The sequence below is a fragment of the Mauremys reevesii genome, linkage group 1 (assembly GCF_016161935.1).
Source record: "Mauremys reevesii isolate NIE-2019 linkage group 1, ASM1616193v1, whole genome shotgun sequence".
In the NCBI taxonomy this organism is placed as follows: domain Eukaryota; kingdom Metazoa; phylum Chordata; order Testudines; family Geoemydidae; genus Mauremys; species Mauremys reevesii.
The window spans coordinates 247,326,247-247,338,657 of NC_052623.1; the positions used below are offsets into that span (position 1 = coordinate 247,326,247).

Sequence of the window (12,411 nt, forward strand, 5' to 3'; positions counted from 1 at the left end):
GCTGTAGCAAATGTTCTGATATAGTAGTCTTTGCTGTGAAGATCTCAGAATATTGGGGGATCTTGCATACCAGGGGTCCCATCTTAGTATCAGATATGTAGGAGCGCATCAACTACATCTTCAAATATGACCTTGTATCCCCTATTCCATAAAAACCTCCATCATTCCCACCTCTCCCAATAACTTAAGTTAGGCACCTACTCCCCACTGAATTTCCCATAGACTCTTTTGAAACCCCCAGCCTCTGTATTTAAAGATCCCAAATTGACTTCTCTATCCCCAACATTTCATCCCCTATTCAATCACACATCTCCCCCTATTTCCTTCTGGAGGTCTTACATGAGGAGTTCAACATGATGAAAACCAAGTTTATTATCTTCCTTCCTAAACCTCCTCCTCTTGCTGCTTTTTTCTGTTATTGTCAACAGTGTCACCATCTTTCCCATCACTAATGCTTACAGTAAGATATTTGTGCTCTAATTGCATGCAGGAAATACACTAACTACAGTAATCTGGACACTACTTTCACTGTGGTACAATATGCTGTCTTTATGCTAAGCCAAACATGATGCATCATGTCATTTCTGGAACTCCTTCATTTAAAAGCCAGTGTCATTTCCTAGCATGTGAGATTAGCATTTCCCCTTTCTTTCATTAGGAGTTACTCGCTCCACCTTTTCTATAGTCATTCAAGATCAAAGTACAGTGCTGGGAAAAACTAGTAACATTTTATTTTAAGCATCTCTACATTATTCATTCAGTTATTTGTTGCAGTAACACTGATCTTAAGGAATTCATTTAAAATTAATGTGAAATGTCATGTTTCTTCCATTAAAAAAAAATCCTTTTCTTTTCAGAATTTCCATGTCAGGAGCTGATATATGATCATGGAAGGAGAACCACCCCCCTATAGATGGATAGATATGCTATGTAGAATATATATTTATCTAGGCTATTTTCTTCATTTACCTTTTCTCCAAATTCAGCATTTTTATGTAGGAATATAGGAGCTGCCAGGGTGGAGCAGACCAATGGTCCATCCAATCTATTGTCCCGTCTCCAAGAGCAGCCAATGCAGAATGCTTCAAAGGAAGGCAAAAGTCCCCTACACTGCACCTAACAATGCAATAGTCATAATTATGTAGTGCTTCCACTGTTTATTATTATAGAATATCAAGCCTTCAGAAATATAAAGGGGCCCATTGCAGTAGGTAGAAAAACTCCCATTGATTTATAATGTGCATCAGATCTGGCCCTGTCTGACTAAGCCTGAAAATAGCCCTGAGAGGCAAAGAGGTATTATTTCCAGTTTACAGATGTGAAAGCTAAGACACAGAGTTAAAGGGGAACGAAGTGCCCAAGTCCTAACAAACGTCCTTTCTGCTTTTGAAAATTTCCCCAGGAGTCACTTGTCTGTCCAAAGTCAATGAATCATTGTCAAAGACAGAGTTAGAATCTGTCTCCTGATTCCCATTCCATGCTGTTACCATGCAATCCACTGCTAAGGAAACTTCCTCCTGACCCCACTAGCAGAGCAACTCATGCCCTGAAGCACATGAACTGCTAGCCCTTGCTATTTCTCTTTACCATTGTGCATGTAATGGCATATGCCATAAATAAATGTCCACTCCTTTTTTGGGAATGTTTACAAAACTATTTTGCCACCTTGTAGCAGTTGGAGTTTCATTTGTCAAACTGTGAAAAAAATAAGTTTCATTTTAGTCCATTTTAAGATTGATCATCGCTTGTTTTATCTTTTGACTAAACTAAAAATTTTGTTCTGATGCCAATATTTAAAGACAGCAATAATTAAAGTGTAAATTTCTAATTTTTAGAGGGCTACAGTGCTTTTGGTAATAAAGATGTTATTAAGCAACCACTACAACGGCCCAATCCAACAGTACATGAAACCAGTTTGACGGTTGCCAGTTTAAGAACTTCAGGATCAGGCCCTAAGATTTATGGGGGGGTAAGACATACCAGATAGTTTTAAGACAAGCTAAAAAAAATAGATACAAGTACTTTGTGCTTTTGTGGTTGCAAAGCAATGTCTTAAGGGTATAAGGATATTGTTTTCTATGCTAGAATTTCAGCCAGTGATGCTCCCTCAGGTACTGGAGGTGTTGGGAGAAATTTATCCCACAACTTTCTTTTTGAGTCCATGTCCCTCCTGGCTAGTGAAAGCCAGTGGGAAAGTACTAACTCCCTTACTTGGTGAGACTGTTCACATCTCTCAGAGAGGGCAGGGTACCTTTTACTTTCAGGGATGCAATAGTGTGGCCTTTGCTCAAGAAACACTTACTGGACTCTGACAATCTTGCAAGCTATTGACGAGTATTATCTTCCCTTCTTTGGTATAATTGTGGAGCGACAACTCACACAAAACCTAGATGCCTTTGATCTCCTTCACCCTGGGCTATTTGGGTATACATCTGGTTATGGCACAGAGATTGTACTGGTTGCATTGGGGCTGCTCTTCAGTGGCTTCATTTTTTTCCTCTTAGAGGGTTCTCAGCAGGTAGCTGTGGACAACTGCTTCTCTTCCCAATGAGCTCTCAGCTGTGGGGTGCCAAAAGATGCACCCTCAATAAATGAGCTGCTGCATTTTGCACCAGCTTCAGTCTTCAAGTGGTTTTAAAGTGTAGACCCATGTAGACTGCATTGCATTAATCTTAAGGTGACAAAAGCAGGGGTGGCTCTAGCTTTTTTGCCGCACCAAGCATGGCAGGCAGGCTGCCTTCGGTGGTTTGCCTGTGGGAGGTCCCTGGTCCCGTGGATTCGGCAGCTTGCCTGCAAGAGGTCCGCCAGTCCCGTGGCTTCGGCGCACCTGCCACCGAATTGTCACCGAATCCGTGGGACTGGCAGACCTCCCGCAGGCATGTCGCAAAGGCTGCCTGACTGCCGCCCTCGCAGGGACCAGCAGGGCGCCCCCCGCGGCTTGCCGCCCCAGGCATGCGCTTGGAGCATTGGTGCCTGGAGCTGCCGCTGGACAAAAGCATGGATAACAGTGACAAAATTCTGCATCCAAAAGGAAAGGACAACCTCCTAGCCAGACACAGAGGTAAAAAGTTGACTGAGTCAGCCCTCCGTTCCCCACTCCAGTTCAACATTTATATGGAGCCATTAGGAAGATTAATAAGGAGACATGGGGTGTGGTGGGTTTTCTATGCTAATGACACCCAACCGTATGTCTCCATGTCATCCCACTCAGATGATAAGTTCCATGTCTAGTCAAGATTGGGGCATGGATGAGACCGAGCTGGCTGAAGATCTACTCAGCTAAGACTGAGGTAGTGATGATGGTTTTTGGGGGCAAGTGGCTGGAGGAGATAACAGAGATAAGATCAGTCCCTGTGATTGAGGAAGTATGCTGCCATTAGTTAATAGTGTTCACAACTTAGGGGTGATTCTAGATCCCCAGCTACTGTTTGGCAATCATATCTCAGCAGTGACCCAGTCAGTTTTCCACCATATGCATCTGACTAGGACACTGGCCTTTCCTTTCAGGGGCAGGCCTTCACACTGTTACCCACGCTTTTGCTGCTTCATGATCAGGGTATTGCAATTTGCTCTACATGGGACTATACCTTAAAACCATTCAGAGACTGAAGGTAGAACAGAATGCAGCAGTTTGCTTACTGAGAAGGTCATCATGACACCAGTGTCAGGCTCTGCACTAGTTGCTCACTGGTCTTTGGGTGGAGTTTAAGGTGTTGATTATGACCTCAAACTATAAATGGCCTGGGACTGACTTGTCTGAGGGACTCCTCTCTCACCATGCCATACTGCCACAGCTGCAGCCAACAGGGGGCGCTCAAGCTGGATCAGTTTCATTATATAAGAGAGGCTACAGTTGGCGGGGCCTTCTCTGTGAGGGCCTGAGACTCTGGAACTTGCACTCCCCTTGGTCCACATTTGGGGACTCTCCAGGCACACTGCAAAAGAAAATGTGTTCAATAGGATTTGGGGAGAAGGCTGGGGATGTGCTTTCTAGATGAAGGTTGCAACCTGATTGGCCAGACAAGTTCCTGTGAAGCGGATTTTAATTTAATAGCAGTTTAGTTATTGTATGATTAATTATGTTAGGGTGCCTCAGGTCTTGGAATGTTGTTTTTATAATTTTAAATCTAAACACATATAAAAAACACACCATGGAACTTGATCCTCAAGGCTTTAGGGACCCAGTAGGTTAAGTAATGTATTAAGTCAGTAAGGGATTCCTATAGCAGAAAGGCTGGGACAATTTTCTGAAGGAAGCTCTAACCTACTTCACCTCTCACCTACTGTAAATCCTTACTGATCTCTGGCCTGTGCTCCCCAGGTGAACTCTCTTACTCTTACTAGTTTCTAAATCAACTGTCAGTTGAGAAAGCCATTGGTGAAGAGCACTGTGTGGGTTAAGGTTTGTACTGAGGTGCTTCGAGATAAGTAAATGCTATTGCACTGGACCATGTCAAGATTCATGTCTCAGCTGTAAGCGTCTCTCTCTAAAACTGTGAAAACACAATGTCAGAAAGGGGAGAGAATAAGTAGTTTGAGCAGGTTTGTCACTGGGTGAAGCTTCCTAGTGGTTGTTTTACAAATTGCCAGATGGCAGTAAGAGAGTGACATTTTATCCCTACCAAACAGATGCAGCTCAGAAAAAGTGACATTAGGTCCACTAATGCTGAAGCAGCAAGCACACAGACACTGTTTGCCCTTCTTCAGATTCTCAGTTCAGTGCAGCTGTTTTCTCAATGAGATTAACCTCCAGGCAAAACATCAACTTAATAATGCCAGGTTGGCAAATTTCAGTATTTCTAAGGAGCCAGAGCTAACCTGTCTCCAACACGCTGGCATGGCTAAAGAGCATAGAATTAACAAAATGCTTTGTACAGAAATGTTGACTTCTTTAATTTCATTAATTTTTCATTGCAAAAAAAAAATAGTTTTGATCTTTAAAGACAATGGAGTGAATTTCATAGAATCATAGGACTGGAAGGGACCCCGAGAAGTCAAGTAGTCCAGTCCCCTGCACTCATGGCAGGGCTAAATATTATCTAGACCATTCCTGACAGGTGTTTGTCTAACCTGCTCTTAAAAATATCCAAAGATGGAGATTCCACAACCTCTCTAGGCAATTTATTCCAGTGCTTAACCACCCTGACAGGAAGCTTTTCCTAATGTCCAACCTAAACCAACCTTGCTGCAATTTAAGCCCATTGCTTCTTGTCCTAATGCTCATGAAAAGGGATTCATAGCAGTGGTCTGAACTGAACACTAAGGGTATATCTATCCTGCAGTCAGAGCTGACACTGTAGCACATGTAGACATACTTGAGCTCGGGGCCGGTGCAACCATTTAGGTGACCTAGGCGGTCACCTAGGGCACTGGCATTTGGGGCGCCATTTTCTTTGGCAGCGACCATGGCGGCCTGATCTTCGGCTGCCTCAGTCGCCGTTGGCATTTAGGGGGAGGGAGCTGGGGCAGGAGTGTGGGGAGGGCTGCCTGCAGCAAGTAAGGGGGGGGCAGCATGCAGGGGAACTCCCCGCCCCAGCTCACCCCTGCCCCGCATCCTTCCCGAGCACGCCGTGGCCGCTTCACTTCTCCTGCCTCCCAGGCTTGCGGGAGGCGGGAGAAGTGAAGCAGCCACAGTGTGCTTGGGAAGGAGGCATGGCAGGGGTGAGCTGCTTCACTTCTCCCAATCAGCTAAGGTGCCGCAAGCCTAGGAGGCGGGAGAAGTGAAGCAGCGACGGCGTGCTTGGGGTGCTTGTGCTCGTGCGTGGAACAGGGGTGAGCTGGGGCAGGGGGTGCCTCAGGGCGGAGAGTGGGGAGCTACCGCAGGGGGGCGCCTCAGGGCGAGGGGGGGGCGCAAGGTGGAAGTTTCGCCTAGGGCGTGAAACATACTTGCACCAGCCCTGTTTGAGCTAATTTTGATCTAGCTATGGTGGGTCCCAATAGCAATGAAGCCAAAGCTGCACAGGAGGCAGCATAGGCTGTATAACTCTGCCCAGGACTGTGGGTATGTATTCAAGTGGCTAGCCGATGCTGCCATGGCATCACTGTTATTCGAGTTATATCTACATGTGCTGCAGTCACACTTCTGATTGTCTGTGAATATATCCAAAGTGGTTAGGCTCTATGCAAGCTTCCTCAGCTTACTCTTCCAATGCATTTCAGTCCTGTCCTTTCACACCCCTGTTTATTCCAGTCTATGAATTCTGAATGCACCCCTTGTCAAAGCATCTAGTGACCATCCAGATGAATTAATAAAAGTAAGTTTGCCATCTCACAAATACTGGAAGCACAATGTATGACTGTGAATACAATGCATCGCAATCCTGATCTGCAAGCTTTCCCTGATATTTCAGTGCCAAGCCACCATACAACTCTGTTAATACACTTCATTATCACCCTGAAGCATCTCCTGCAATTCTAGTCCTTGGCCTTTCTTGAGCAGGGACAGTCAATGGTACTATTGATATTTATCTGGCTCAGAAGTGGTGGTTATTTTCTCCTGGGATGAAACCCTGAGGCTTTAGCTTTCTGAACTTTTCCTTTTCTATATTTCTTAGCATTTATTTTACAGGTAGAGTGTGTTCCATGTAAAACCACATGTTTTCCTTTTATTTTGTAACAGCAAACTTTGGTCTCATTAGTGCTGATGAAAAGCTTTAGCAAAACATTTACGCACATAACCCAGTCCCATTGCCATCAATAGACTAAAGCATGTGCTTCAAGCAATGCACATGCTTAAGTGCTTTGCTGAATCGGAACCTGAGCTAGAATATAAATTAATTTCAGACTTTTCATCTATCTGCAAGACTGCAAGGACCCAGTAACAGTTTCTTTCTAAAAGAATCTGGGATTAAACTCTTTGAAACAAAAGCCTATTCTATGCATTCCCATTTTACTTCAAACAAATCTATGTTTCTTGTGGAAGTGAGGAGACTAGCTTCCAACAAATATAATTTGAATAGATGCGGTGGAAGCTTCTTCTTAATAGTTCTGGAAATAGAATGCCAGTCTTTACTAGCAACACCACTGCTATTCTAGGCCCTGATCCTGCAAACTCTTACATGAGTAGTCCTATTGATTTCAGTGAGACTATTCACACCAGTAAGGATTACTCACATGAAAGAGGAATTCTAGGATCAGGCCCTTAGCTGAGGAGCTCTTTTAAGCAGTGATTGACAATTATCCAAAACTGTGGGTTGGTTTTGTAAAATGTGCAGAATACTATAATTTCAGTGCAATGATAATTATAGGCAATGCCATATGCCTGTGTGGTATGTACATTTCCCTTTAGTGGAGTTACATGAAGCATATTAAATAGGCTGAAGAAAATGTTAAAAAGACCCAAAAGCGTCAAGACAAAAATGTCATGCGTAACCAAGCTTTCAGCATTAAGCAGAACTTTGAAAAGTGAATCTCTCGGGAAGACATTCTGAGCTTGAGCAGAGAACGGTAATAATCTGATGGTAAAGCTAAGCATAGCTATGGTTAAAATATTTTTCCCCATTTGTGCTTTACATGATCACAATGATGCCCTCGTAATAAATAAGACACATGAAAAAACGGATCCATTTAGTGACAGAATGTTTTCATGGCCAGACTACGCATTTCTGAAGTTCTCTATTATTTATTGGGCTGATCCTGTCCAAGGGGCTGAGTGTCTTGGAGGTACTGGGTGCCCCTCAATTACCCTAGGCTTCCGCACCTTGCAGAAGCGGGCCCTCCGGAAGGTATCAGGGGGGTGCTGAAGGGATAGCTCCAGTTTACCTCCTTGCATTCCTAGACAATCTCTGCTGATAAAAATCAGTTGGGAGGAAAGAACTAAGTGAACTTATTGCATAATGGAACTTAATTACTGTGCAATTAAATTTCAAATCACTCTCAAATGAATATCGTATTGTCAACCTTTCAACATGTTTGCTAATACCCCAGTAATTAAATACCTTTGCCCTGGCAGAACAATTGTATAAACTAAAGCAGCAGCAGCTACTGTAGCCTAGCGGCATGTTTGTATGGTATACATTTTGGATGCATGCAATGATTAATTGACACATAAAAGGCCAGATGTAAACTGACATTGCTCAATTCACCTCACTGGGGCTGTGCTGAATTTTCACCAGCTGAGGATCAGCTTCTTCATCTCAAAACAGAATTGATAAAGAGCCACAATAGGTTTTCCGGTACTGATGACAGCACAGGTTGCAGTGCAATGGAAAGACCAAAAGGGAGGTTTATTAAAGCAGGAATGGTTACTTTAGAGAGGTGTCTCTCGTATTTTCATTTTGATTTCTCTCTCTGCTTAAAGGAAACCGAAGCTCATCAGCACACACTTGCAATGGGCACCATGAGAACAAACAATAAAACAGCAGCACTGGTTCTTAAGTCTTCATCCCACTGAAGGCAACATGTTTCCGAGGAGGAACAAAAAGCCCTCCTCTGCATGTGCCTGCCAGCACTGGAGGATACAGGAGCCGAGAGAGATTACCCTGTGAAAGTGACCTCATTTTGCCTTAGGAAGCATATTCCAACAAACCGACCTTTGACGCCAGCCCCTATTATTCATGGTTAAGGAGCACAAAGGGAGAGGCGGCAGGGAGAAAATGTGACAAATCCACTTTTTTTTAAAAAACACACATCCATCAAAAAGCATGCACGAAGGAGACAACAATCAATGAATCCACCCGTACATCTGCCCTGCCCTAGCTCCCAGACCCCCCCCCCCCCCGCGCTAAGGGAGGGAGATGCAAGCCGGGCGGGGAGGCTGATGCATACGGTCTCTCCCTTACCTTGAGGAACAAAAAGAGCCATAGCAGGGAGCAGAGGGTCATCCGGGTGCTGCTCCCTGCCTTGGGCCGGGGTCCGATCATTGAAGTGCAGCGGGAGGATTGCACGCAGAAATCTCAGCCGGGCTGCGGGGCTTCTCCTCTGGCTGGCTCCGAACTGGGGTTCGCAATGGCGAACTGCTGCGGCGTCAAACGGCTCGAAGCACAGGCGTCCCTCCCAGGAGACACACCGTGCCTCTCCTTCCCCTCTTCATGTGTGTTATTGGGGAAGGGGGGGCGTATTTTTCCAGTAGTTTCTTTGATCTCTTAATTAAAGGGGGGGAAGGGTAAATCGATACTCTGCGGCGGCTGTGCTCTTCCTCCTCCTCCGGAGGTGCAGAAGGTGGTCAGCTGAGCCGCCAGTTTTCCTTTGCTCTGGTCCTTCCCTATTGGCTTTCGGTGAATGAATGAAGACTCCTCATTCCAGGCTCCAGGCTGAATGTGACGAGCAGCCTCCCATCCCCACCCTCTCTTAGCTCCACCCTTCCCCTCCCCCAAGCTCTGCCCCTGCTCCCAAACCAGGTCTCTCATGTACTTTCACCAGCCGGTTCTCTGGCTTGTCACCGTTCAAGCAAAAAGCAAACAAAGTCGCAAAGCAAAATGCATCCTCAGCCCTTTCCCCTTGCCTCCCAACCAAGTTTGACAAGATCCTCATCTATCTTCCCCGACAAGCAACTGGCCAAAAGCGCTCTCAGCATGGTGCCCCACCCATTTCTTCCCGGCAAGGTAGTTTCAAACTGAGCTGCCAGAGGAAGAAAACACAACAGGGTAAATAGGGCTATAAAACCTTATTATTCCCTGAGAGAACCACCCTGTCTCTCTAATATCCTAGCACCAACACAGCTAGAAAAGCACTGCAAATATTATACCTTGCCTGGGACATTATGGTGATTTCAGTCTATACTTTCCAAGGGAGGTTTCCATACATTTGCCTCTGTCGACCTCCATCTAGAAACTGGTTTCTATTAATAACTGTCCCACACTTACAGTATCTGAGAATAAGATCCAGTGCCTAATTATGGTACTGATCCCAGTTTTGACTCTGTGCCCATACAGATCACCATAGACTTCTGGGTGGCTGCTCATACTGCTTAAAATTAAGCATGTGCATAAGTTTTTGCAGGATCCAGGCTTAAGTGCTTAATCATACCAGGTGCCGAGCATCAGTTGTGGGCGCTCAACATCTTACAGGAGGTATTCAGGGCATGCAGCAGGAAGCCCAAACTGCTCTAGTATCATTGCATCACCTAACCCACTTAAAAAAATCCATTCAGACCTCCAAGAGGAAAAAAGCTGTTCCATAACCTAGGATTCGGAGAAGATAATAACATCCAGTTTATAGATCTGATTCCCTTTCACATTGATGTAAATCATGAGTAACCTTATGGAAGCCGGTTGAGTTACAACCCATGTAGGCATGAGGAAAATCAGGCCACATAATGTAAATGTGCAGATATGGACTGATGGCACTGGACCGAATGGACTTTGTTATTGGACCTTGACTGCTTCCTACTTTTTGTCTGAGTGATCTGCTGTTTTACATGTGGGCTGATACAGTGGCTGAATGAAAATGTTTTTGAAGTTTGTTTTGTTTCCTAATGTTCCAGAGTCACTAAAGCAGGATGTTGCCTACTAAATTAATTAATGTGCCTACTTAATCTTGTGGATGAGTCCTTTAAAATAATCAATTCAAAGGTTGTTTTCTTACAGTGATATGAGTTGGATGATGAATCAGAGTTTAAAGGCTCTGTTTAACTTCCATGCAGTTTCTCTCCAATTTTCACATAATTTGGGACTTGAGTCAACAGAAGCTCTGATTTCTATGATTCTGGAGCCAGATGAGGGTTTGGGGTTTTTCTGGCGAATTAGGCACTATAAATGGTACTAGCTGAATTATTTCCTGCATTTCATGGGGATTAGTCCAGAAAAGAATGGGAAATTTAGGTAGCAGGCAGCTCCTGGGAAGCTGCCCACATTTACAGCCCAAGAAGGAAATTGTTGTTTGCATCTTTATTTCTTAGTAGTTAGGAACAGCAAGGGCCTAATTACACAGAGTACCATCTACCAGTGCAGGATATAGGTCCACTGAGTGTGTCAGGCTATGGGGCATTATCTGGAGCCCGTTAACAAAAAGGTAACTCCAATTCAGCATTTCCCTTCCTTATACACAGGTGTTCAGGGCGATGGTTTAAAAGAGTGGCTGCTTGAAAGACAGGGCAGTGAATACTTTTGGGAAGGTAGAACTCTTATGTCATGGTATAGGGGAGTACAATGAACTTCAGAACTTAAGGGACATTCTGCAGCTGGTAAATTATTGTAGTGGTGATAAACAACTAACTCTTGAGGGAAAGAGCTTACTGACTTGCTTTTCTGGGCAAATCATTCCACAAGTTTACAATCAGATAGCAAGCAGATATTATATTTGATATGGCCTGAAATTAAGAGAAAAATCCAAGAGATCTCATCTGACACTGAAAAATCTTCCTTCCTTACTGTTCTCCATATACCCCATTGGTGTCTCAAAACAACACTCTCAGAGGCAAAGGTGGAAGAAAGTTGAATGAAATGAGAATTGCTTCAGGAATAAGGATACCTTAGGGTAAGGGACTTGGGTAAGACTTCTATAGTTATAAGACTTGAGTAAGCCAACTCACAGCCCAACATGAGAGACTGGGCTATGATGACTTTGCACCTTCCCAGTTGGAGCTGGCAGATAGCACTACCCAGAATCTCTACAATGTGTCCCTCCCACCCTATGCTGGAATTTGTGGAGCAGGGTGGTCCTTGGCAACCAGTCTTATGGCTGTCTCCCCAAGCCAATACAAGGCTTTTAGGGCTGCTTTACACCACACTAGTCCTTTTATCTGGTGTAAAGGGGCTGAAGAAGGGGCAAGGATCTCACGTTCATGTTTTGCACTGCCACTACAGTATAACCCTCCCCACTCATCTCATACCCTTCTGAAATCAATGGGAGTTAAGGGTATTCAGCATCTCTCCAGTGATCAGGCTAGTGTGTATATATAACTGGAATCCACAGGAGATGATCATTTTAATTATTTGTATTAAGATAGCCCCCAGAGACCAATCAAGATCAGGACACTATTGTGCTAGGCACTATATAAGCACAGAGTAATAAGCAGTGGCTGCCTGGAAGAGCTTGCAATCTAAACAGAGAAGACAGACAAAGGGTAGGGGAAAGGAATGTGACATCCGAGCAGAGTGAACAAAGCGAAGGTTGGCAGCCTATGGAGGTCAGTCATGTTAGGTCCATGGTTTTTGGTGACTGTTCCCTGGAAAGTCTTGGGAAGCAACTGAAAAATTGCAAGAAGATGAGATGTCAGGGAGTAATAAAGAGACACAAGACCTGTTTGAATGGGAGGTGAGAAAAATAAATTCACAAGAAAAAAACCTGGGAAACATGAAAAGATGAATTGATTACTTTATTTTTTTTCTTTTAGTGTCTGAGCAATAAAACAGAAATAAATGAGTCTGTTTATTAATAAAACAATAAGACAAAATAATTAATGAGAACCTTTGTGATACCGCAATTTCAAGCAGAATAATCATTAGAAGAATTTTCTGTAACAGTGTGCAG

The 12,411-nt window shown here is 44.1% G+C and overlaps 1 protein-coding gene across 7 annotated transcripts in view; it reads right to left on the reverse strand.

Annotated features, from left to right (window-relative positions):
* The window catches only part of PTPRO (protein tyrosine phosphatase receptor type O), a 223,115-nt gene extending 213,876 nt beyond the window's left edge, over positions 1–9,239 (reverse strand). For all 7 annotated transcript variants that reach the window (XM_039504818.1, XM_039504788.1, XM_039504836.1 and 4 more), the window contains exon 1: positions 8,781–9,239. In XM_039504818.1, the coding sequence (XP_039360752.1) occupies positions 8,781–8,861 (81 nt within the window). In that variant the 5' untranslated portion in view covers positions 8,862–9,239. The remainder of the gene's footprint in view (positions 1–8,780) is intronic.
* Positions 9,240–12,411: the final 3,172 nt, after the last annotated feature.